At 36.5% G+C, this 27,447-nt stretch overlaps 1 protein-coding gene across 11 annotated transcripts in view; it reads left to right on the top strand.

Annotated features, from left to right (window-relative positions):
• Nucleotides 1–27,243, top strand: part of ADGRB3 (adhesion G protein-coupled receptor B3) — a 445,203-nt gene extending 417,960 nt beyond the window's left edge. For 5 of the 11 annotated variants that reach the window (XM_054279275.1, XM_054279272.1, XM_054279269.1 and 2 more), the window contains 7 exons: nt 2,545–2,640; nt 3,981–4,020; nt 6,565–7,208; nt 7,367–7,480; nt 16,440–16,475; nt 24,399–24,503; nt 26,424–27,243. In XM_054279275.1, the coding sequence (XP_054135250.1) occupies nt 2,545–2,640; nt 3,981–4,020; nt 6,565–7,208; nt 7,367–7,480; nt 16,440–16,475; nt 24,399–24,503; nt 26,424–26,612 (1,224 nt within the window). In that variant the 3' untranslated portion in view covers nt 26,613–27,243. The remainder of the gene's footprint in view (nt 1–2,544; nt 2,641–3,980; nt 4,021–6,564; nt 7,209–7,366; nt 7,481–16,439; nt 16,476–24,398; nt 24,504–26,423) is intronic. The other 6 variants (XM_054279276.1, XM_054279274.1, XM_054279273.1 and 3 more) reach the window with 5 other exon arrangements.
• Nucleotides 27,244–27,447: the final 204 nt, after the last annotated feature.

Here is a 27,447-nt window from a genome sequence, read left to right as displayed (position 1 = left end):
TTGGAAAGGCATTAAATCTTTCTATACTTATATTTCCTAACTTCAAGAAAGAATATGATACTTTTTAAGCATAAGACCTTTAATAGACTATTTGGAAATTTTGGAAGAAAAATGCAAAGTAGTTAGATATTATTGCTTCGTTTTGCCTTCTTATCCCAGAGAGCCTAGAGCTGTTCTTTTATTTTTTCTCACCTTCCTGTTTCAACACCTAACTGGGCATTGGAAGATGGTGATGGATGTGTCACAGAACGATACCAGGGGTCAGCATTGAGGCTTATCTATCTCAGCAAAACAGTTTGCCTGATCTGCTTGAACACAAGATGCTTTAAAGCTGATTTGAATCGCGCTTACTAACTTATATTAATGCTGGTGATGGGAGGAATCCACATGTAATTTTTTCTTTAGCTGTGCTCTGCAACGTAGAGAGCATTTGGATTAAATTCATCGTTGGCGTCTAGAGCCCACATTTCAGAATTGAAGGAGAAAAATAAAAAGTACATGAGTAGGGCAAGGGTAAGTTATAAAAGCTTGGAGCTGGTTACTGTTGCTAAGGAAACTACTTCCCTGGTATCTGCACGTTCATCACATCTGTCTCTCCTTCTCTGCCTGGCTCTAAGAAAATCTTGTAACTTGATGTTAAAAGGCAGGGGAGAAAACAAGATTATGTTTCAAAGTAAAATGTAAAGACAGCACAATCTTTACATACTCAAACAACAATTTTGAACAAGCAGTTTAGAAGAGCAAGTTGGTATTTAGAAAGTTCAACCATTTTGATTCTGACTTGGGTGAGGACATCTAAAAATTGAGACATATGTCAGTATCCTGGATAACGCTACATTTTACATTCTGTTAACATGTTCAGATCATATGTTGCTTGCACTTCAGAAGCATAGTAAGAAACATGCACATTCAAGAGGATCCTAAAATCAAGATTCACTGCTTTAATGTAGAAGGCACTGAAAATATGGCATGAGATTCTTGAGATTTCTAGACGTTAGAACTGGGGAACCTCCATGTACAAAGAGTCCCAAAAATTAGGAGGCCCACTGTAGGAGGCCCAGAGTGGAGTGAGATATACAGTATGTTCTGAAGTAACTATGCTTTGGAGTCAAGCATCATGTGCCTGGAGATGAGATTCAGCACAGCTGGGGATGCTTTGAAGAAAGCATTTTTTATTATATTTTGTGTCAAATCACTGTGCCAGTGCTTATCCAAGAGTATAAAACTCTGAAGTGTGACCTAACTTTAGCATTGATAAAGTGAGAGAAGACTTGGACTAAATTTGCAGCAACTGGGAGATGCCAAATTAAATTAAAATCAAAAACATGGGAAACCAAAGCAAGTGTAGTGACCTAAAATCACAATCTGAGTTTCAATACAGCACACTTTAAATTACAACGTGTGGTAAGTCTTGTTGTTTTGAAATCAATCCAGACCTTCCCACCTTGCTTCATTCTTCCTTCTGCCCTATTTTTGCTCCCTCCACCTGTAGCAGTCACCTACCAAGACTGCAAAGCACTCCTATTCATTTAATGGTTGAGCCCTTAATGAAATGCTTGCTATTTAGAATGTTTTTCATTTCATTTTTGCTTTTGTGATAGCTTCTCAACAACTCACATTAGAATATGATACATTTAAAGGGGACTGCCTCTCACTAGCAACAATTGATGAATTATCCTCTTCTGATGTTCACAAAATGTCCACAAGTAGAAGACAATTTTATCCCTTTTAATTATTCTGAATAAGACATCAAGTAATTTTTACAGATAATAAATGGAATGTAGTTTTTTATAGGCACTTCATTCGTAGTACTTTTTATATTTGAACAAGAAATTGGATCACCCAACCAAGCTGTTTCCCAAGTCACATCTTGCTTTTGTACTTTCAAAAAATCTGTCTATGTGCAAAAAGTGCACTTTTCTTTGTGTGCTCACATTGAAGATACTTCTCTCATCTGGAGAGTTTTACTCCTAGAAGATGCATTAGATTCCCTGTACATGGAGCTAAAGATTATTATTGGAATCAGTATTGTCTTTCAAATAGACTTACTCTTTAAAGTACAATTAGGAGATTACAATACTTGTTAAGAACTGATTTCAATAACTGTCTGGTTACAGTAACTGTAAAGAACTCTTTCAAGAATAATATATTTATCAAGAAGAAGATACACTTTATCTTGCAATATTAACAGTTAACAGTATGTCTATTAATCTTGTTATCAGACATCTACCAAAGTGAATAAGACAAAGCCAAATACTATCACCAAGACAAATGTGGCTTAAATACCATATAATCACTGTCTAGTAGCTAATTCTGACCATACATAAAACTAATTCTGTGGTCTCTATGTGATAGACTGACAAATTCAAAGCAGCCAAAAAGTATAACAAATGTATGAAATGACAGAAATAGCCATTTATGTTTATTGCCTCTGATTTATGAAGTGGGCTAAAGAAAAGTCATGCATCATATTCCATATGATTTAATTTAATCTCTACTAGGAGTCTACAATGTTTCACAAGAATCAGTATATTTTTTTCACAGGTTCAAGATGCATTCAGATGTCGGCTAAGAAATTGCCAGGATCCAATCAATGCAGATTCTTCAAGCTCTTTTCCTAATGGACATGCTCAAATCATGGTTAGCTTTTATTTTCTTCTTTGACTATGAATTTAGTGTTCCTAATAGAAAGAAAAACTTATTGTGTTGTATGTGACAAGTTTGTATGGCTGAAATATTTACACCTAAGCAAAAGACTGTTTAGGTTACTATCTGCTTGCCTAAATATCTTAGCTAGTTTTAAATTATTGGTGTGTTTATTTAGTGGAGCAGAGTGAGTTGGTATCTTCCACCAGTGTTCTGTAGGACAAAAGAATCTTAAATTAGAGAATAAAAAATAATTTAATAATATATTGTGACTTTTTCTAGTGTTGCTGTAGAGTACTGATGCATTTCCCTTCATGAGGTCTTGAAAAATGTTCTCAAACAAGATAAGGAGAAAGTGCTAGACATTCTACAGGGGGAATCTATTTAGTGTGTTAAATTAAGAGATAGTGAATTTTGCTACTATTATTAGGTAATGTATTAATACAACATAGTGGGCTCTTCACTTTGAACACCAGTTTGTCATTGACTATAATGGGGTCAGAATCAGGCCCTAAAGACATGCAAGGCTCAGCAAGAATGCAAGGTGCAGCAAGCAGATGCCCTTCAAAATGATGAATCAAAAAAAGAATTTAATGTTTGGACTTCACAAGCAAGAAAGAGATCAGTTTTACTGAACATTTAGCATGGAATAAACTTCTTGTGAAAAAAAAAGAAAAAGTCAATAAATTCTCTAACAAAATAGTTTGTTTAACTAGGAAAAGTGTGCTTTGATTTTGAACTGTTAAAATTCTTCCTTATTCTCACAATTAATTTTTGAATAATGAAATAAATAATAGTTGTTTTCAGGGAGTACAACAATTTTATATGACTACATTAATAAAAAGAAATGACAATTTTTTATAACATAAGGACTTCATTTACACAAATTAATGACGTTTCAAACAGGATGGACTATTTGAATTCACAGTAATTTGTATTTCAGGTTATTTTTCATACTTTTTTTCTTAACATTACCATGAAAATCTTCCTTAAAGAAGATCTTTTGGTGAGATATAGAAGTTATTCTTCCATATACCTTAAAAACTATACACTGTATCATTTTATTAAAATTATATACTCTACTTCCACCTATTTTATTTTATGTTTTCTGGTCAGGCAGTATACTTTGAAAACCACCCAGCTGTACTTTAGGAAATTTATAAAGTTCTGCTGTTGTAAAACAATACACTTCACCTTCTCAGCAGCGAGAAACCATTTTTAACAGACTATGACCCTGTAAGTAGGACATTTTGGAAGTGCTAGTTGGCAAAAAGGTATTGTGGTTTATTTTTGAATTATTAATGGCTGTCCTGTTTCACTGTTTCTTGTTACAGACTGATTTTGAGAAGGATGTAGACATTGCGTGTCGGTCAGGTAAGAACATTGAGATAGTATTTAGCCAACAAATAGTCTTGTACAAGTTCCTTGTGAAGTGAAAACCAGAAAAATTTTGGGGTTTAGCTGTTTGTAGGAAATATTTATTAATTTAAACAAAATAAAATGTGGAAAATGATGTCACTTTTTGAATACATTATTTAATTGTGTTACTACGGCCATTAACTAGAATTGAGCATTTAGAAAGTAGTCAAAGGTGTGACTGTCTATTAGAAAGCAAATAGTTGTGGAAAGAAGATAATTCTTAATGCATTAAGCTTTCCTTCCCTGGTACACAAGCAAATGTGAAAACATCATTTTACTTCAACAACAAAAAAATTAGTGTATCTTGACAGCTGTGTATATGAAAGATGCATCAATTTCCATTCATTTTAAAATTGATAATTTTTTTTAGGACTTTAAGTGAAATCAACAATAGTTTAAGCAAATTAAGTTTTATTCCACTTTAATGAGAAAAGTTGCAGGTTTTAGAAGTATATTTCAGTAGTGTGATCTTTAATCAGTTGGCTATATTTGTTTCCATATATTAAAGACAACAAATTTTCACCTATTTGCCAACCTTGTTTAAATAGTGCAGTATAAAATTAATTACTATTTAAACTCCACAGAAATATTTAAATCTAGGAGATATTTCCAAAGGACAGTTTTTCCTAGGGAAACAGTCTTGCCTAAACACCCTCAGTTTTCAATAAAGGGAGAGTGTGTCCTCTCTCTGGGGTGAGTCAGAGCAGAAGCCTGATTTAGCTCTTCTGCATCAGCCACCTAAAGGACACTCTTTCTTCATTGGCTAAATGCAGAGCCAAGAAAGCTGATCTCATTAAGGTGAAGTTTGAGTTTCCAGTCACTCACCTTTAAAAAAGTGCCAATTGAGTTTCTTGCCATATAGACTTAGTTCTTCCCCACAGATCTATTTTAATATGCACATGTATTTTGAAGGAATCAGGGTAGTGCATTGTAGCACAAATGCCTGTGTGTCACCATCCAACACAGACAAAAATCCAGTGTAGATCCATGTAGTTCCCACCTCTGTGATAATATAGCTCTGCAGTACAGAGGGCCTTGCCAGAGGTGTCCTACAGGAGATTGACTCTGAATGCTGTCATGAACAGGCTTTACTTGATAAGCATTTGAACTCACTTTCTGATAATGAAAAAATTTAAGGATAGATCACTGTTTGAAATGTCTGAACGAGTGTCACTGGAAGCAATGAAGCAGACACTGAATTCAGGTATTTGTGCACTGTTATTTAGAAGAAAATCATTATTTTCATAATGGGAAAAAATGAGAGTTAGTTTAGTGTGAGGAAGGAAAATCAGATGTCTTATGAGCTGCTTGCTATGGAAAAGGCAGTGAACTGACAGGCGGGTACAGGGGGATCTGGGTCATCAGAGCCCTTGGGCAACCAGAATCTATGCAAATGTAAAACCTAGATACTTGAATCTTTCTTTCTGTCTCAGCCCATGAGCTGGGTCTTGTTGTATAAAATAGCACTGGTGTGAATGAAAATATTTTCAACCAGGACCAGAAAATCCCTGTAGGCAGCTGGAATAAGTCCAGCAATTGGTTACTTTAATTGTTTTCTACCCTTTTTCTTTCATTACAGATTTTGGATTATAGATGTACTTTTTTTCTTCTTCTTTTTTTTTTTTTTGTTTGTTTGTTTTTTGAAAGATGAATAATTATAACTGAATAGCTGCTTTGCTTTTGAAGCCATTCTTCAATGCTTCTGGAAATTTTGAATTTTATAACAGGATTAGTAAGTTTTACTTGTAAACCTCGCCCCCCAAAAAATCATTGAATGTTGCTACAAGTTTGACCAGAAAGGTCTAGGCCTAGAACAGAAGTGGATTATGACTCTGCTATAAAACATGTTTATATTCTTTATAACCTTTCCAGATACAGTAAAATATTCTTTCTGATACCAATGGAATTTTTTCCCAATGTGGTAATTCTTTTGTCACTTTTATTTAAAACATAATTTAACAGAGAAGAGTTTTTAAAAGTCAGTGAAAAGGAACATTTAGGAGTTTAGGAACACATGCTCATAGTTACAGTCTTATGGTAGGTCATTACAATGGGTTGACAAAATGATTCTGCCTTACAATCTGTTTGACATTTTCCAGAAGGTTATGTGGAGTTAATAATGGCAGTAGGGATGTCATACTGTATTTTTTTGGAAAACTCTTAATGAGTTCCACATGGCAGGCTTGTGCTTAAGCTGTAACTCACCTAAAATCTATAGAAGTCAGTAGGAACAAATGAAGTGGTTTTAATTCATATAAATGACTGAAGTTAGTCAGCGATCAGTGTCAGTTATACACAGCAAATTAAGAGAACAAAAAACCCAAAACCACAGAAAAGCTTTTCCAAAAACAATATTTATAACATGGAAGCTAATAAGTGGATAGAAAATATTTTAGAAGATACAATGGTAAAGAAGCACTGCTAGATAAAGCCACAAGAAAAAGCAGTGTTAGACTGATATGGTTTCATGCTGTAAGAATCCTCTTCTCTGGCCCACAGTTCTGCATAAAGACATTGGACCTTGCAGAGCAGCCACTATAACAGGAACACTTTCTAGAATTTCACTAAATGATGAAGAGGAGGAAAAGGGACCAAACCCAGAAGGAATGAGCTATTCAACCTTGCCTGGAAACATCATCTCCAAAGTCATCATCCAGCAACCAACAGGTCTCCACATGCCTATGAGTATGAGTGAACTGGCCAATCAGTGCTTGAAAAAAGACAACAGCGAGCTGAGGAGGACTGTGTATTTATGCACTGACGACAATTTGAGAGGTGCAGATATGGACATAGTCCATCCTCAGGAGCGGATGATAGAGAGCGACTATATAGTCATGCCCCGGGGCTCAGTAAATACCCAGCCATCCCTGAAAGATGAAAGCAAGATGAATATAGGCATGGATACCTTGCCTCATGAAAGGCTGCTGCACTACAAAGTTAATCCAGAGTTCAATATGAATCCCTCTGTAATGGACCAATTTAATATCAATTTAGACCAGCATCTTCCCACCCAAGAACATATGCAGAGTTTGCCGTTTGAGCCCCGCACAGCAGTGAAAAATTTCATTGCTTCAGAGCTGGATGACAATGCAGGATTATCAAGAAGTGAAACTGGATCCACAATATCAATGAGCTCTTTAGAGGTCAGTGGTGCATAAACAAATTGCATGCTCTGTTTTTCTAATTTTATGGTAAGACAATAAATTGTGTCTTGTGTCTGAGGGGTGAAGCTAATGTTTTAATTCAGTATAAATTATTGTTTGGGATCATACACTGCTGTTCATATTTCTCTTATTATCAGAAGTGTTTATACCTAGAAAACAAGACTAAAGTTTCAGAGCCAGTCTGTATGAAAAAATATAGTTCTGGAGATTTAACATTCCACACGACTGCTGAGGATTTCGTGACCTACCAGGTAAAGTTCACTGGAAAATTCTGTGTTGCTATGAGAAGAAAAACTATTCCTGCAAGATACAAGTGCTTATCATTGGCCCTACCTGCAAGCACATGCGGTTGAAATTATTTGCCATTTTATTGCTGACAATCATATCTGTCTCAGATATGATAGGTCTGATTCTGCTCTCATTGGGGTAAATCTTGGATTCTTCCATCCAACAGTTCACCATTTACTGATTTAGTGTTGTTTGCGTGTGCATGCAGGCATTGGTACAACTGATGTGTGCAATAGGTACAGGTGGGCTTCATGTGGAGTATCATAGATTCCAGTCAGATTGCAAAAGTGAACTGAAAAGCCTTTAAAAGGCTTTCAGTTATTACTACAATCTGTCTGTGGGATTTAAACTTTTTCAAAGTGAAAACTGTTGAAATAAATGGTTAAGACCTAAGCATCAAATACTGCCATTCTTATTAAGCTTTTACATGTGAAAGCCAGGAGCGAGCTGGAGTTTATTTCATACTTGAACCTCCTTAAGAACTGGGAATACATTTCACCAGCACGTACAATGTTGTGAAACATGGCATTTTGTGGGACAGAGAAGGACAAATGAGAAAATCATGGTACTCGCTCATTCTCTGAAAGAAGTCACGCATGGAAAAAAATTCTGCTTTATTGTGCGAACTTGAAGCCATTAGCTATTACTCTACAGTGTTTAGACCTGTCTGGGTAGGGAAGTAGAGACTGAGCCTTATTTTTCAATTTTTAGATGCAACTGCAGCTGATACTTCATAAATGGTGGCTACGTATAGATGTTTCTTTTAAAATGGAATTGAAGTTTGATGAAAATGAAGTTTTACAAAGAGTTTGGGCAGAAGATCAGAATTTAGATTCTTTTCAAGAGCTTTCTTTACAGGCTTTGAAAGCAAAATATTTTCTGTGCCGTTTATATTGTCTGTGTACTACAATCAGTTTTTGCAAGAGTTGATTTAACTTTAAAATTAATAGAAAATGAAGTGTGCGGATCTGCAAGGAATCAAAAATTATCCATGTTTTGGTTGTTGTTAAAGTGAATATGTATAATCTTGAATGAATTTTCAAAATTATTTCTAGAAGATAGTTTAAGTCCTTGCCCTTTCAGTGCTCAGACAGACAGGCTCTTTCAGAGCAAGTCTGCATTGTTAAAGAAGTGACAGGCCTCAGTTCAGGTATATTAGTTAATAGATCTTGCGTGATGCACAGGAGTTCTCAAATTTAATGCAACCCCAGAAGCAAAATAGATGAGGTCACCTTCCAGCGGTATCCTCTCCCAGCTATCCACAATTCCATCTTTCAGATCATTTTTTGTCAGATATAGAGGCTTAAATCCAGTCCAGTTAATATTAGACATATGGATATGTGAGGAAGATTCATAATTCTTTGAGAAGATGGACATATTTGCCACCAAACCTCCACTCTAAATAAATTTCTGGTGATGCCTCTTTTCTTCCATTGGTGAGAAAGTTCATCGAGGACACCTTAAAAAAAAAAAAAAAGGAGCAGATCTTAGTTAAGTTGTAAAAATTGTGACAATAGTTACTTCAGCATACACAAAATTATAGTTCCTGACACCACTTTGGAATATAGGCCTGAAAATTGATCAGTATAATGTACTGCTCCTTTAAAGTTATTTTTCTAACTGTATTTGTATCATATTTTAACTTTCTAAGATGGGATGTACACACAGAGTCTCAGTCACCATTCTGTATATCATTTTTGCACTCAGGAGGGACTAATAACTATGTAGTAGAAAATGCAGTAAAATATTACAAGATAGTAAATATGTAACTCCTTCTAACTTGGGAAGCATACTAGGTTTAGAAGGCTGTATTTTGGTCCAGAATGCCAGTTATGTTTGTAAACCTCATGAAACCCAGCATAATCCCATGTATTAGGAAAAAAGCACAGATATTGTGGCAGGTCAGAAATGAAAGAAACTGTTTTGGCTTTTGTGTCTGCCTTTGTGATTCCTGACATTACTGGATGAGGATGTGCTGCACTGAACTGAAGATAGGAGCATGAAAGAAAATTGTACGTAGAAGAAAATCAGTCTCAAACAGATCCTGATAAGCAGATCCAGCCAGATAAAGAATGTGATTGTGTTTTTACTATGCAGGTGTGTAAGAAGCAAGGGTTGAGGCAAAGCCCAAAATGTGATTGGCTGGAAGTGACCCAGTGGATTAACTTTTGCGGCTGCCTTAAACAAAGTAAAAGTGAGGGGGCAAGGAATTTGGTTTTTGGAAGATTGCAAGACTTTTCAAAAGACAGGGCTTTGTCAGACATTATGGAGCAGCAAAACCTGCAGCAGGACATTCAAGATCACCCTGCCCACCTCTTTCCTGACAGAGCATGACTGGACCAGCTCTGAAGGAGAAGATCCGGAGCAGCAGAAAGCTTCCCCCTCCTGTCAGCTTGTAGCAGGAACACAGCTACAATATCAGCACAAAAACTTATATCCTGACTTCTAACCCTGAAGGGAGGATCCACCAACCCTACCATTAAATATCTAAATGTAGACATTCCCCTTCTGAAATGGAAAAAGAGCTCTTCATATTTGGCTCCCCTATAGAGTCAATTGAGACAAATAGCCATTTTTAGGCCACTTTTAGACATCTGCTCCAGGATGAAGTAAATTACATACCTCAGTGCATGTGTCTCTTTTCAGATTCCATAGAGAAAGCCAGAATGAGTAGTTCAAACACAAGCACCAAAAATGTTATGCCCTAAATTTAGTCAGATGCATCCTATTGTTTGTCACAAACTTTCTTCTAAAACTTTTTTATCTATTTTTTTTTCTGAAGGAAATGCTTAGATGTGAACGATTAAATGCTTTACTATGTCTGGAGGAATTTTAGTTTGCAAAAGATAGCTTGAAAATGCCATAATATTTACATACAAGTATTGCCCAGATAAGTATAAATTTAAGGATGTGCAGATTTGCAATGTGCAAATTGGTGATTTTTATTTTATTTGGTATGCACCCAACAGTGCTTACATGATTATAGGCACAGGCAGGCATATTAGCACAACACAGTGTTTCTGAGGAGGACTAATCGAACATCTGCTTAATCTCCTGAACATTCCTTATATGCATGGATTAAAACTGGCTTTGCTACCTTGGCATCAAAGTGGCTTGTAGTACGTTCCTTCAGTTCAAAGTGTTTTGATTTTAATGAAAAGAACACTCAATACACTCTTTTGGATTGGTTTTTGTTTTGAAAATGTACACTGAGTGTTGTGCTCATTAAAATGAAATTACTTTGAAGTGAAGTATTGCATTCCCAGACACTTAGATGCAGAGCAAAGTTAGGAGGTTTAAATGTAGAGGAAGAAGCTGATCTGGGAAACATATTTCCAGGAAAAGTAATTAATCTCTTTTTATTGGGCAAAAAAAATGGATGAAGAAGTAGATACCTATGAAGAGACTTGCATTGGTAGCTTTGTGGAAGAATGAACGGTTCTTTGAAGGGAACTGTGGTTAGTGTAGTGTGAGCAGAAATGGAAGAGAGCTGAAAGACAAAGACTATAAAATATTATAAAATTAAAAACAAGCAAATACAGGCAATAGAAACATTTATTAAGGGGGGGTGGGGTGGGGAAATGTCATGTGCTTTACAAGAATGGGAAGGAAAGGACTTCACAAATTATTTGTCACGTAAAGAACTGGAATTCTCTTTCCAGACTCTTATCTTCTTTGTTTTTCTGTCTCAGATTCTGCTGTGAGATTTTTATGTGTGTTAAGTTGATTGTGTGACCAAAATAATCCTTCTGTATTCATTTATGAGAGCTCTTAATACATTCAGTCAACTCTGTAGGTCCCTGGCCAAATCACTGACAGGGGACTTAAGGAAGAAAATACTGCTACAGCTGAGAAAATGAAGGGGTATGTTTAAGATAGTGAAATGCAAAGAAAAATTAAAGATAGGTAAATAGCAGAAAAAAAAATTTTAAAAAAAGGTGGGAAATATGGCAGAAATGGAGAAAAAACAAAATTAAGGTATTAGGAAGAATGAGATAAAAACAGCAGGGAAGGAACAAAATCTAAAATAATAATAATAAAATCCCCAAACCAGGAAAAGAAGGAAAAAAATACAAAGTTAAAATAGTCAATTTCATTAATAAAGTACCTGAGCATCAGGCAGGGAAATAAAGCAAAATGTTGTGATTTTGATTTATGACATGAGAAGTAAAAAAAAGAGAGAACAAAAATATAGAGATGAGCACCACAGGAATTTCTTTTTTATCATGTTTCCACATTGCATACATTTTCAGGCATTCTGTATCTCAGATTTCTATCCCTCCCATTCCTCATTTCATTCTTCAATAAGCTGTGGAGACAGCTCTTGCCAATTTTGTGACTCTCAGTAAAATGAAGTCTGGCCCTGTAACAACCCTCCCTTTCTTTCACTTGAGTGAGTAGGTCCCAGAGTCTTCTGACTTCAGAAATTGAGGCAGGTTATTTTCAGGGTATCTTACAGAGGTAGGGGTAGAATCAGGCAGAGTTTGTTGTAGTAACTGAAGATGTGAAGAATTGAAATTTTAATCAGTCTTGTGAAATGCAGCATATATTGCAGACTTTATCTTATCATTGTCTATTTAACAAGTGCTACATTTTCCCTCAAAGCATTCAGAAACACAAAGCAAGTGGTCTTAGCTGATTGATAAAATAAATATGCAGGCTGCCCTATAAAAACAGGGAGCAGCAGGACACAATAATTTGTCAGAATACTTTTAAAGTGAGATCTTTGAAGTTATGTTTATGCTGTGTATTGGCATACTGAATTGGCTAGTGTGTTTAAAGACTTAAAATCCCCACATTAAATTCTTGTTTTCATGAAAATTTGCTGCCTTTATGTCTAGCTTATATTATGAGCTAGTAGCCAACAATCTTCTATTAAAAAAAACTAGAGTGTTTTTCAATTATATATACACAAAAGGCATTTAAAATCAAAACCATCCTTATATGTTCCACCTTTATATCTCTTGAGGGCCAAATCAGATTTTTCTTTACTTTTGTTCTGGGAAAAAATCCTCCTCAGGCGAAGATCTTGTGTGTCAAATCTTATCTCAGAGCAAATTATAAACTGCTGATAATAGGACTTTATATTAATGGAAGCATGGTTATAGCCCTCTCTATAATATGGTATCTCTGGTTTCAATTATGCTTTACACAATGAAATATATCTTTAGGAGTATCTGATGTAATTAATCAGATAGTGGTGTAATGCAGAGTAGAATAAGAAGGAAAACAGGCATTTGTCATTTTACAGACATGGAGAGGGATTTTATTAGTCTTTTAGTAGGAGCAGCTCTTTCCTGGTGCCAGCGGATTTGTGTGTCCTGGTGTATGGAAATTATTCTTCGAAATTCTATTTTTGTCCCTCAGCAGAGTTTAAAGTTGTTCTGGAATTACACAGAGAAGCTATACATGATTAGCACAAAGTAAAATTGATTTAAAATAAATTACTACCACAAATCTTTTTTCACAGAGTTTTATTTTGGCTCTGGCATGAAGGGTACGGGGTTTTTTTCTACATAAAATGGGTTTTATCAATTAAGGTTAAAGAGCCATAGAAATCAGAGATGGAAAAATTCTTGTCAGGTCATCTTTTCTATCACTGCAAGAACATCTGCAATATATTTCTCTAAAACTTAGTCAAACTTCACTTTCAAGACTAGAGTGAAGGACTTCCACTATTTCCCTTAGTAATTATTAATTTTAAGTAATTATTAATTAATTAATTCCCTTAGTAATTTCCATGCAAAACTAATTGCATGGATCTTCAGGTTTTATACACTCCCTTTATTACTGACCCTTGCAGTTCTCCAGCATTTGGGGCTCTTCAGCTTGGAGAACAGATGAGTGAGGAGCGAATAGGAAACTATTATTCATGTCTTATAATATCAAAAAGAGGAACATCAATAAGATGTCAAAGAGATAAACAACCTAATTTCCTTTGTCATGTTTTACATATTTAAACTGTGGAATTCACTACCTCAGCACATTTTAGATTTCAGAATAAGCTCCTCCCAAGGAAATTCTGAAACTACCGAAGACTTACGGAAGGTATTGTGGTAGAAATGTGATTTTATACTTGCCCTTCTCTGTATCGTTCCGAAATGTCATAGCAGAACCTGGTCAAATACAAAATACTAAATGAGGCAAACCACAGATAATATCCTTTACAGGTTTTTGTTATTTGTATTCTTTTAACATTAATACTTGAGTGAATCTCCAACCGATCCTTGGGAAAAACCCACCAACTTCCAGTGTAATTTTTGTGCTGCTAAAATAATTCTCAGTTTTGCAGGTGCATAAAGGGAACAGCTTTTTGGAAAGAAACATATTGATGTGACCAGTTCAGCAGCTCATTTGACACAAGGAAATTTCCCCCCTTATTCCACTCAGTTGCCTTTTGTCAGTTTAATGTAGAATGAGCTAGATGGTTGATTTCTGAAAGCATTTAGGTATGTGTGGAAAGCTCCATTTTCATCAGCCAAAAGAGACATAACAAACTTCATATAAGAGGAAAAGACTATATGCAGTCACAATTAATGCAACTATTTTCTTGGCTGTTATATATCATACAGAAACTAGAACAATTGAGTAAAATTTCAATTTCCAAATGAGACTAAGTGGAAACTCCTTCATCCTTGTAAGTTTCCTAATGACTTCATGCTTCCCCCTCTCAAAAAATAGCACTGCTGTCATTTCAGGACAATGATGTAGCACCCAGGAGGACCTGATCGTGTACCTAGTGCTGTCAGTGACAATATTGCAAATAACTTTCCATGGTTCAGGATCACATTCAGAATCAGCATCCTTTGGTTTTCAAACCTTGCAGAACTTTTCTGCTCCTGTGGCAGTTACACACATTTTATGTTTTAAGCTCGGGCAGCGCTTGTACTGTATTTCATTGTATGCAGCCACACAAAAAATGTGAAGCACAAGCTCAGAACAGATGTTCCTTACTATATAAGTTTAAAATAAATGCTTTTGTGATAGGTTCGTGTTGAGCCCTAGAAAAGTCCTCACTGAGAAAAACCTGTGCTATATGACCTGTTTAGTCATAACTGGTGTGAACTAACAGCTGAATTGCAATACTTGCCTCTCTCTGACAGTAGCACAACTGAATATTTTGCAGTTTGTTAGTTATGTATTTTCACCATGTAAACAGTGATAGAGTTGTCTGGGTGCAAAACCTAATAATCCAGCTATGCCAGGAATATTTTCACTGGAGTCAAGTGCACAAAGCAATATACAAAAGTTTCAATTTTACAAATCACAGTGCCTAGCCAACTGAACTTTTTTTTCCTAAATTTGCTATATTTTTACTTAGGATTCATTGGTATCAGGTTTATTACTGAACTCTAACTTAAAAATAGCTTTTTAAAATATTTTTCAAAGTTACTTCTGTAAATATCACTGCATTATCTGTTCTACATGTTTCTTATTTTGTAGTCACTGAGCCTTTTCAATGGTAGATGTGGTCTAATTGTACCTTAAAAGTAGATCATTCCTCATCACAAATGCATAGATTCTCTTTAAATTAGGCCTGGATGATTAAAGATAGCTTCTCCAAAGCTTGTTTTGTTGGTTGTTTTAACTTAGACTGTTCTTTTATAGAGCCTCAGAACCCTTTAGGCATCAGTGTCAACAGTGTTGCAGTAATATTCCTTATATTATTGTGGAATGGAGCATTAAAATTTCACTACAAAACCAGACAATATGTCACAAAGTGGTATAATCAAGGGCTCAGGGACCAAATATCTTCCACTTTTTACAGCCGGAAGACTTGTAAAGTCATTCCTTTCAATTTCAGGAAAACAAAGCAGCTTACTAAAACCTGCAGGTTTGTTAAACCAGATAAAATCAAAATCAGGAAGATTCTTCCTCTTGACTTAGTGAGTTTGATTCTTCTTCACTGAAGAAATTAAATGCAGTGTGAAAAGGTTCCTTCACTGTGACTTAAAGCCATCATACCCTCTCATAAAAATTAGGGTTAAGCTTCAAAGCAAGCCTTTTTGGGTTTGGGAGTACTTTTTTCTTCTTTAACCCTCCTTCCTGAAGACAAATGTATCTTTTTTTTCATTCTCAATTTTTTTGCATTCTTTTCAGCTCTCACAACCTAGCTTCTTCTTTCTACATCTCTTTAATCTATTGCAAGCCATTTAATTTCCAACTTTAAAAGAAAAAATATATTTTTATCCCTTCTCTATAATATTTCTGCTTCTTTTTGATATAATTTGACTTTGTAATTGATTTCTTTTTGGATCTAAAAAATTCTGTGCTAAATTATTTGTAACATGTCTAAGCAATCATATTCTGTTGCATTTTATACAAGTGGTTACTTCACTAGTAAGTCATTCTTGCTTTATATCAGATGCTTTGAATCAGATTTGTCATAAGTTTAAAACAAAGTCATTGCTTTCTCCATTCAGATTGCCATTGCAAACAAACAAGCTGAAGCTGTGGCTTTGGCTTGGTATTGCTGTCATTTATTCCATTAAAATCAATGGAGTTGTACCAATGTAAGCCTGATGTAGGAAAGAATCAATTTCTGTAAACCTATAAAAAGTCTAAATCATAGATATGTATAGCTACCTGTGTAAAAATGTATAAATATGATGATAATTTTCAAATATCACAGAAAATATAGAAATATTTTATACACCAACAGGTTCAATTGCATGCAAATAACATGCACATTATGCATCCCACTGAAATGCATTCTGGTTTATTTCAGAGAAAATATGATGATACTGGTCTAATAAACTATGCAAAGTCACACATTACTCTTAAATTATCAAGATAAAAATCTCTATCTTCTTACAAAATACCTGATAGGAAAAAAAGAATGTTATTTAGACTCATTAATATGATTTGAATAGTCCCCTTGTTAATAAAACCTCTTTTTTCTTTTTTCTTACTGCTTAATAGAGAAGAAAATCACGTTATTCGGACCTTGACTTTGAAGTAAGTTTTACTGAATTATTCCTGAATATTAAAAGTATTTTCCTAAAAGTAAATGTGAAGTGTTCATTTTAGCAGATTTTAGCCTTCTGGCCTAGTAAATATGATAGGGTTGTTCAATTGGTGCTGTACAGAACATGATGAACAATTCATTAAAACTACTTTGGTGCAACTTGTTTGCAAAATATTCTGAGATCAGACTGTCATATTGCAATATTAACCATCATGATTTCAGTTTTTAAATTCTTTGCCTTTTCATTTTCATCTGGGTTTGGTTTTTTTGATTTTTTTCTCTTTTTTTTGGCTGGCTAACTACTTACTGGAACAGTGTGACACTCTTATAGGACAGGCTAAATCACAGAAGTTTGCTTTGCTCAAGAGATTTTCAATAATTTCTTTTCTCTTTCTTCAATACTACTTTACTGAAATATGACTTTCACATCCAAGTAGTGATTATGGATGTGTCAGATTTTGAATGATGTAGTGCTGCAGGTGTGAAAGCTTATGGATCACATGCTATATAAAAAATTAGGTTCATGTAAGGTTCTTTAGGTTGGATATGCATAATTTCTGACTTAGATCCTGTCAAGTGAGAAGGTGTAGTTGTGTTCATTAATGACCATTTTGTTCTCAGTCAATATGATTAAGTCTCTTAGAGATTTGTTTGAAGTTTTTCTCTCTCATTTCTACCAGAAGGAATACAGCAGTTAGTTTTCAAGGGGCTGTTCATAATTTGAGGTTTTCACATAGGTTGTCTATTCATGCATAGAGGTAGTTTGATATAATACATTTTGTGTGTCTCCAAAGAAACTGAACAATTATATTTGCATAGAACCTACAGATTGTGAGCTAAAATTTGAAAGCCTGTGATCAGCTCATATCAACCATAGCTCAAAAACTCCCCTGTTTGCAAGTACCCTAAATATGCTTTAGGATAAATGCATAGAAAGGAAGAAGAAATACATGAAACAATAACAAAATTCTGATGAGCAAGCAACTCTAAAATTTAATTCAGTCAGGATTTTTATAACTGTGGTGATATAAAGAATTCTAAGTTTTAGTGGTTTTGTCATTGAAAAGTAGAAATATTACAATGAGAGCATTCTCTGTGGCAACAGATACCAAAACATTCTTCCTGTCACTCAGGAACATAATCCAACACCAAATAAACACCCACAATGCAGTACACATTTCTCTCAAGAAACAGAATTCCTCATTACGTAATTTCTCTTGCCTTCATGGTTTCACAGACTCACAGAATGGGTTATTTTGGAAGTGACCACAGAATGGGTCATGTGGTCCAACCTCGCTGCTCAGGCAGGGTCATCTTAGAGCACATGGCACAGGATTGTGTCCAGATGATTATTGAATAGCTCTAGTGAGGGAGACTCCACATCTCTGGGCAGTCTGTGCCAGTGCAAAGTCACCTGCACAACAAAGAAATTCTTCCTCATATTCAGGAACTTCCTGTGCATCAGTTTCTGTCCCTTACCTCTTGACCTGTTGCTTGGCACCACTGGGAAGAGCCTGGAAACCTCCTCAACACCACTTTTTAGATACTGATGGACAGTGATAAGGTCCACTCTCAGTTGTCTGTTTTCAATGCTGATCAGGCCCAATTCCCTCAATCTTTTCTCAAAAGATCGATGCTTCATCGCTTAATCATCTTTGTTGCCCTCCCCTGGAGCTGCTCCAGGAGCTCCATGTCCCTCTTCTACTGAGGAGCCCAGAACTGGACTCAGAACTCCAAATGTGGCCTCAACAGGGCTGAGTAGAGGGGCAGGATCACATCCCTAGACCTGCTGGCAATGCTCTCCTAATGCACCCCAGACACCATTGGCCTTCTTGGCCTCAAGGGCACTGCTGGCTCATGGAGAACTTGTTATCCATGGTTCTTCTTCCATGTTGTCCGTGGACACCCAGGTTCTTCTCTGCAGAGCTGCTTTCCAGCAGGTCAGCACCCAGCCGTTCCTGGTGCAGGGGATTATTCTTCTCCAGGTGCAGGATCCTGCACTTCCCTCTGTTGAGTTTCAGACAGTTCTCTGCTCACCCCTCCAACGTGTCCTGGTCCTTCTGAAGGGCTACACAGCCCTCTGGGGCACCAGCCATTTCTCCCAGCTGTGTGTTGTTGTTTATTTACACCTTTTTCTTAACTTGTTTGCAGTATTGCTGTTCCATGGCCTGGCATTTTTAGGATTACTATTAAAATGCAGGAAAATACTTTTTTGTAAAAAGGAAAGGATGGGGCCACTGGGAGTGAGTGCTGAGGAACTGAGAGCCTCAGCAATACTGTGCCAGTTGCTACTGTGTTTTACAAGTATTGATGCAGACTAACCCCATCTCACCCCCCAGCTTTATGATTTTTTCTGATTAAGTCTGTGGACTTTTCTGTATCCTTACACATAGCACGGCTGTCTAAGGTAAAATAAAATTAAAAAGCCAAAAAATGTTGAAATAATGTGGTGTGGCCAAAACGCTGCTCTTTGGATCCCCCAAAGCAGCTTGGCTGCAAAATGGAATACAGTCTGGAGGTAAGATCAAGCCAAAGGGATTGAACATTCTACTTAAATGTTTAACACTTTCTCTGCTTGGTCTGTGACCAGTGCCAGCTGGCACTCTCTGAGACAATGCCCTTCCATATTTCTGAGGATTCCAAATCATGAAATGACATGGGTGTGGTTCTGAAGATAACAAACGTTAATTATGCAATGTGAACAAGGGTGGGACAAGTTTGGCTACTTCTGTCCTTTTCCTTTTGACACTCTCTCTGCAGTCTCTACACCCTCAACCTTTCACACATGTCTCTGTACACATTCAAGTCAAATACTCCAGCTATGTCAATCTTAACAAATTAGACGTTTGAGGGAATATTCCTGGGTGCCAAAAATGCCAGCTTTTAAATGGATTATTTTTTAGAAAGACTATCACTATTTTCATCTAGACCACCCTTGTCTCTCCAAGAAACTCTTGAGTGTCATTAAGGAACTCAGTTCAATCTGGGTACCATTCACAACAGACAATTTGCTTTTAGACTAAGAGAATTTAATAGAGTTTAGTATTCATGGAGACCATTCCTTGTTAGATGTTGCCAGAGAATAGTTTTGGACATGTTTGACTTATTACTATATACTTACTCATGGTTTCATATTTAAATTAAAAAGGAAAATAAGATTATTCTAGTGGCTTCCAATGGAACATTCACCTTCATATAAAAAATTTGAAACAAAAACAATAAAAATACATTTAAAAATACATAAAATGGAAAAAAGTCCATTTTTCTCCAAGACCCACAGAAGAACACAAAGCCACCTGCTATGCAATATGAACACGACAAAACTAAGAACAGGGCTTAGTCTATACCTAATAGTTTCTGCTACATAATATACTGTCCACAGTTAGAATTTGTAAAACACTGACTAATCTAGTTGAACTTTGAATTTTGCTAAATGAACAGTCAACATAAAATAACTTTACAGCTCTTTTCTTGCTATTAATAAAGATAAGTTTGGACTCATTCATGCAGTCTGGTGTCCAAAACATGAGCAAAATTATTGGTCTGGACATTTTGGATCCTCTCTGCCACAGGCTGTGCTAACCCCAGCTAAGTGCCCTCCAACTCCTGTCATTTTTTCTCTACAGATGGACAGGTAGCTTTTTCATTAAGTCTCAGCACTAACAGTTAGCTGTCAGATCAAATAAAATTCATTATAATTATGTTGAACAGAAATACAGATGCTGTAGAAATTCCCAGGAGGGCTTTATAATAGGTGAATGCTGGCAGTTACAAAAACATACAGGAGAGCTAAACAGTACTATTGGCATGCATTTTAGGATTCAAGATCACAATTACCTTTACATTCCATGAGAGACTCTGACTTTTGGATTTCCCCAGTCACCCCACTCTCTCATTTCTATCAGCCATTCATTGGATTATTCTGTTAACAACATTTATGCCAAATAATTCAGAAAATTCCTTATTACCTTGATTGCCAGAAGTCAAATCATCTCTAGCTCTGAGGGAGAACAAGGATACACAGAACAAGTGTGAATACTAGACTGTCTTCTTTCCTTTCCACAGATCAGTAGACTTGCACCAACAATAGTGTTAAATTGATCACTGCTTGCTGGAGCTGCATTCTTTCAGAATTTCATCTGCCATAGCTATTTATTATAATGCTACTATAACTCACAAAAGCTTAAAATCATTCTCTTACTAACCTGAAGACATCTCTTTAAGGCAAAGGTAAAAAATAAATATGCCTGCAGGTAAAAATTATTTCCTGTTCCCAAGTTTGGCAACTGATCATACCTATAACATCTTGAAACAGCAGCATGTTTCCATTAGAGGTCTGGGAAGGCATTCCCCCATCTGTTCTTTCTACTTAGCTGCTTTTTACAAGATTTGAGAGAGACCATTTTTAATTGCAACAATGTAGAAAATCTCCAAGGCAAATTAAATTACCTGGTATTGGTGATGATGATGATGATATTGGTATTTATGAGATTGACCACAAATCATAGAATCACTGACTAGATCAGGTTGAAAGGGCCCTTAAACATCATCTCGAGCCAAGCCTGAGCTGCTGGCAGGAGCACCTTCCACTAGACCAGGCTGAGCCTCATCCAACCCAGCCTTTAACACTTCCAGTAATGGGGAATCCACAACTTCTCTGGCTACCTGTTCCAGTGTCTCATCACCTTCATCATAAAAGTCTTTTTTCTATATCTAATCTAAGCCCACCCTCTTTCAGCTTAAAGCCATCACCACCTATCCTGTCTCTATATGTTCTTGTAAAAAGTCCTTCTCCAGCTTTCTTGCAGACCCCCTCAAGTACTGCAAGGCTGCTGTACAATCTCTCCAAAGCTTCTCATCTCTGCTAGAGATGAACAGCCCAAATTCTCTGTCTGAATTCATAGAAGCCCTCCAGCCCTCAGATCATCTTTGTCACCCTCCACTACGCTCACTCCAACATGAACCTTTTGTTGGGAACCCCAAAGCTGCATACAGTACTGCAGGTGGGGTGTCATTAAATACTCATGAGTATATTTGTCTTCAGTTAGAGTTCAGCTAAAGCCCTATCAAAAATGAAAAGGGAGCTGGTTACAGAGTTATGTTCTAAGTTCTCCCTATCTTGCTGACAGCCATCCACACTCTGAATCCTTTTCTGTGAGTAGGTGATCATCAGAGCAAGGCATAGACTCTTCAAAACACACACTCTGTCTGACTGAAGAGTAGAAATGTGGAAGAAGTGTCAGTTCAGCTTGACCCCCTTTAGGGTGTGGGGCACAGGATTTATGGAACCTTCAGGAGACACCACAAGATGTGTGTCTGCAGCCTGGTGGCTGACTCTGGTGCTTCTGGCAGGGTTCAGCATCAATGGGCATCTGTGCAGCTGCACCTAAAGAAAAAAGGGCAGCACAAGTTCATTTTCCATCCTTTTCAGATCCTGATGCTAGTCATCCTAGTATTAGTGGTCAAGACCTCCAGCTTTGTATTGTTAAAACTTAGTATTTCTAAGGTTAATAACCTGGTGTTGTCCACATTGCTCATTTAATAGAGAAAACAAGAATAACATGGTACAAATACTTTATAGGTTGTTTTCTCATAAAAGAGAAAGAGTTACCCAACCAAGCATATTTTCTAGAAAGGAGATAAGATGGTGCTTTCTAACCAAAAATTTTTTAAAAGTCTAGAAATTGAGACTTAAAGTTGGAAATTTAAGTTGCTGCACCTTCAGTTCAGATTGTTCTTTATAAGCAATAGGGAGGGAGTGGGTGTCAGTGGATAGGAATTATGGAATGGAAGCCAGGAAAACACAAAGTAACCAAAAGATCCATGGGTACATGTTCATACTAGTCATGCTGCTATAAAGAATAAAATGTAAAGATTTTTTTTTCTGGCAGAGTTCCCAGTGCAAGTATTTTATTTCTCCTCCCACCTGCTTCTCCTCAGGAATAATGTAATGAACTGAGTAAGACATTTGCATTATTCATGTTTGCTATTTAATGACATCTTGGGTCCATGATTAAGGAAAAGATACCAGAAAGTAGCTTTCTCTGTATTCCCAGCTTTCTACTAAAAAGTTTCCAAATGGAGATACTTGTTTCACAGCCTTATGTTATTTCCTGCTTTTTAGAGCTAGTGTTTTAACCCACCAAACTGTTTTATTCCCATGACCATGTCTCCTTTTTTAAACCAATAATAATATTTGAGGTAGAACCCTTTTTTTTTAAATTTTATGTATATGAAAATTGCTAAATACTCTTGTCTACCATAGCAGCAATATCTGAAAAGAATCCCTAGGAAGTCACTTAAGTAAAACTTCCCTCATAAATTTTGTTAGCTATGTCTAGTTAAATTACCTTTTGCAAGGAGTTTATTACCAAATACTGCAAAAGGTTTTCCCTTTTTCACCCCACAACTCAAGTTAATAGGTCTTTAATTGCTGATGTCTCATGTCTCTTTGTGAGACATATTGCCACACTCCTTTCCTCAGAAGTGAACAACTTCTCAAGCTACTGTGTGGCTGTATTAAAGTTAATAAAGATATTAGAGCATAGCAGTAGAAATTCGTGGCCAAAAGAGCAGACACATTTCAGGAAATCTCTAAAGACATAATGCAAATGGAGGGCAAAGTTGGCATTGATAAAGGAATATTGAGAGTCAGCTGTTGCCACTCCATTTTAAAAGGTACTAACCTAGGCTTGGCAGGGGTGTTACTTGATGGAAAAGGTCACACTCAAGCACCACATACATAAGTTTTCAGGGTTTCACTCACAACTCCAGGGAAAATCAGGCTTGACACAAAGTCAGGACTTGCACAAAGGCCTGTGTCCTGCACCTTGTCTGTCAGCATTCCTGGTTGCTGCCCTGGCTGTAATTCAAGTTCAAGCAGTTGCAGAGCTTAAGAAAAGCAAAGCCAAGTCCATCCACTGTTGGGCTGAGGTGAAGCATCCTCAGAGCCTCCCATCTCCAGGCCACAGAACCATGAGACTGGTCAAACAGCAAGCAGCCTTCAGCTTGGCTCCAGAGGCTGCTCTGAATCCATTACTGAGCATGAATTCCCTTTGAAAACAGCTCTGATGGGCAAAGCTCACAATCTAGGCTTGAAAACGGGCTTCACTCTCCAAGTAGCTGCCCAGGCAGGAACATAGCTGAGGCCTGTGCACTGAGGTGTGCATTGTGGGGGCTCTTTGGGGTCACCCCTCTTCCACAGGAATGCCAATATTCGAATGCAATAATTTATTTCTGTGGAAGAGTGCCCTAAGCATGGGCTAGAGGGAGGACAATTTCTTTGAAATAAGAAAGCAAGTAAAATTGAAAAAATGTGCCTACTTTTCTTAATATGAATGCAATTTCCACTGCATTTTATGATGATTTGAATGACAAGAAGATGTCTAATTAAAAAGACAACATTTGGGGGTTTCCATTTTGAGCCAAGATTTGAGTGCAGCATTCTCATAAAAATTATTCCAACAGGGACCATTTAAAAGTGCTGTTGCTTTCCTATAGAAATTAAAATTTAAGCATCTATGCTGAAAATAGAAGTTCTAGAAAATATTCTTGATATTTGAGAAAAACATTCTTCTGAGAAATTGCCATTACTTTCAAGAAACTTCCAACCTAACATTAGTGGCCTCTAATTTCAACAACTTAATAAACATAGGGTTAAAACAGTCTCTTGTACACAGGAGGAACATTAAACACAGCAGAGAGAATGGCCAGGGCAATTCACTTCCATTGGTCAAATCTATAGGGAAAAAATGACCCTGCCAAATTCAATTTACTTTATTATGTTGGAAAAAGTAATGCTTCTCTTAAAAAAAAAAAAAAAAAAAAAAAACACAAAAAAAACCCCCAAAAAAACGCAAAACAAAACAACCAGATTCAATTATATATATAAGCAAGTATATTCCATTTTGCAGAAGGTCATGCATACAAGAAAGAGGCATATGGAATTGTTTCAAGAGTTAAATCAGAAATTTCAGACTCTGGACAGATTTCGGGATGTACCAAAATCAGGCAGTATGGTAAGTGTCCTTCTATTATATTTAAAATATGGTGGATCCTAAACAACAGTGAAACAAGAGCCTTTTGAGTCCAGTGCATTTCCCAAGAAGACCTCACCTTTAGGTACCTCAGAAATGAGGACCAGAGCTATTTTCAGTAATCCAGCCTATGACAAGACTCGTTGCATTCTACAATTAGACCACAACTAACTCACTAACATCATTATAGATGACAAGTAATTGAGCTGCAGGGAATGCATTTCAAATCTGTATGTGCCTGCTGTGTCTAAGGGCCTTTATTCAGAAAAAGCAGCTCACTGATATAATTTGACCAATAAAGCTTTTCCTCTAGCTAGGCAAGGGGATAATAAATTAGATACTACAAACAAGTCCAGATGGGTTTACCTGTTCATGCAATTGCCCAGAAAGCACACAAGATCTCTGTAATGCCATGTCTTTTCCAAAGCAGATTTATAAATATTTACCATGGGAAAAGCAAAAATTAAATCATCCTGAGTTGAGGCTGCTATCATCATAATTCAAATTTATACACACACACTCATACACACATGCATAACACTCTGACTACACCTGATAATGAGAGCAAGGAAGTGGTTGATTCTACCTAATTAAAACAGCTCATTTAGTCTGACATATTTTTATCAGTAATATTTGGATTAGTAATAATTTTTATATAATTTTATAATGTGAAACTTGCATATTAAATGGAATTGAGCTAGAATCATTGTATTCTATAACTTTTTCAGAAGAGCTGCTTTCAGACATGAAGAAGAGGTATTAAGCAGATGTGAGGCCAATGGATTTACATCTTTTACATCATCTTAATCCAGCAGAAATTTAGCCCTGATTCTTTGATGAACCTTTATCTGTGATATGTGTTATTTTGTATCAAGTTCTCACTCACTCCTCCTTTTGAGATCAGCTGACATGTAATGTTTTCATTTGTCTCCCTACTTGAGATTTGCTATTCACATAAAGCTTGAATTAATTCAAAATCTCAAAGGGAATCTCAGTGGAAGAGTTGTGTTTACTCTGTTTCACATTGGTGCTGTGCTTTTGAAAAGTCTGCTAATAAAAGCTGCCTAGAGGAATGGTCTGTTTGTGAGACAGTCAGAGAGTGATCCAGGTACCTAAATATAGGCATCTCAGGCTATTTTAGACAGAGGTCTTGGTTTACATCACAGTACAGGCAGCAATGATACAGGGCTCAAAGGAGACCTGCAGCTCTCGTGAAAGATAGTTGGAGATCAAGCAGAAAGTTCAAAGGCATCTTAGATGGTGCAAAAATACTGGATTTTAGCAACTAAATCCCACCCATCACATTACTGCAGAAATCTCTAATTAAATTGGTCCATCAAGTCTTTTACCTTATAAAAGGTAGCATTAAAAAAAAATTTTAAATCATTCAGTAGAAAATAACCACCTTTCAGTCTGTTAATCCTAATATACATGAGCTCATCCACCTGCAAGGCAAGGTGGCTCTCACAGCATTTTCAAGGTTTCTGTCATTCTGCCATGCACCTGCCACAATTTAAAATCCAGCTGGCAGTCTCTGTTTCAATCCACTCCATATTTCAAGCCACAAACTCTTCTCTGTTACCTTCCTTTCTCTTCTCCCTCTTTTCTCCCACTCTTAGAAAGATGTCTATTGGTACTGGATCTCTCAGCCCATTCCTCTCACATTGGTTCTTGTGAAAGAAAGGGCTTAGCTGGCAGCTCAGGTGAGGAGCCTGCCAAAGTGCTGATTGTTCACAGAGAAAGAGTCGCAGCGGTGCCGAGCACCCGCCAGCCTGGCTCCCTGCAAAGCCATTTCCCCTCTCCAGCTTCTGTGTCTCGTGAGAGCACGTCAGCAATCAGCCTTATAAATGGAAACTGCGTTATTTCATCCTTGATTTTAATTCTTCTTTCTTTGGTCTTCAGGAGAACTCAGGACCCAGCAAGGCTCCATGGGACAGTTTCAAAACCCCAGGTGACTACCAACACTATACAACGATAAATGTATTAGACACAGAGGCAAAAGATGCTTTAGAACTCAGACCAGCAGAATGGGAGAAGTGTCTGAACTTGCCTTTAGACGTGCAAGAAGGTGACTTTCAAACAGAAGTTTAACAAAAGCGAACTGAACAAAACAGAAACAAAGTAAAAATAATTCATTGCACTGACAGTAAAAAGACTTTGGGAATCCTGACGATCCTGACACTCCTGTCTGAACACTGCAACTCCTTTATGTCAGGCTCTTCCTGTGCCAAATGTCAGTGGTTTTTTTCGTACAGTTTATTCCCACTAGTGCGGCTAGTGGAGAACCAGGTGTACAATTCTTACCATCGTGTGTTGTAAGTACCCGTGGAATGGATTTGTAAGGTAATCTTTATAGATAAACCTCAAGCAACGATTCATGTTGTAACAGCTTCATCTGGTTTAGTTTTCAAAAAACTTCACCATGAAGCACAATGTATATATTTATGCAGTTTTTAAAGTTTATAACAGTCTGTTTGGCCATTACTACACTTTTTACTTTATAATATAAAAGCAAAGTTTTTGTCATTAAATGAATGTCTGTTGAGCTACATTCTTCATTGCTTTAAATGCAATAAAGTAATAATCTCACTTTTATATGAATAATATATTTCACATCTTTATTATTGCAGTTTTCTCTGGAAAGCTCAGAATAGCTTTCTCTGCTGCAGCTGTGTATAAAATATTTAAAATGTTGTATGGTGTAAATAAACCTTTGTCTACATATCAGTTTCCTAGTGCACTTTATTCCATATTGTTTCTCTTAAATTTGAATATTTATACAATTTTCTATAAAACACAAGTATTGAATATGTATTTGCAGTTTTAATAGCATGTTGTATGTAGCTTCTGCAAAAAGTTTCTAAATCGTATTAGGCTTGCAGCCATTCTGCATTTTCTTAGGGGTTTTTTTCCAACAATGTACCAT

Source organism: Melozone crissalis, unplaced genomic scaffold (genome assembly GCF_028551555.1).
Source record: "Melozone crissalis strain CALT ecotype California unplaced genomic scaffold, PUWL_Pcris_2 ptg000027l_1, whole genome shotgun sequence".
NCBI classification, from domain to species: domain Eukaryota; kingdom Metazoa; phylum Chordata; class Aves; order Passeriformes; family Passerellidae; genus Melozone; species Melozone crissalis.
Note: the sequence above shows the minus strand (reverse complement) of the source record. Positions and strands in the feature narration are given on the sequence as shown.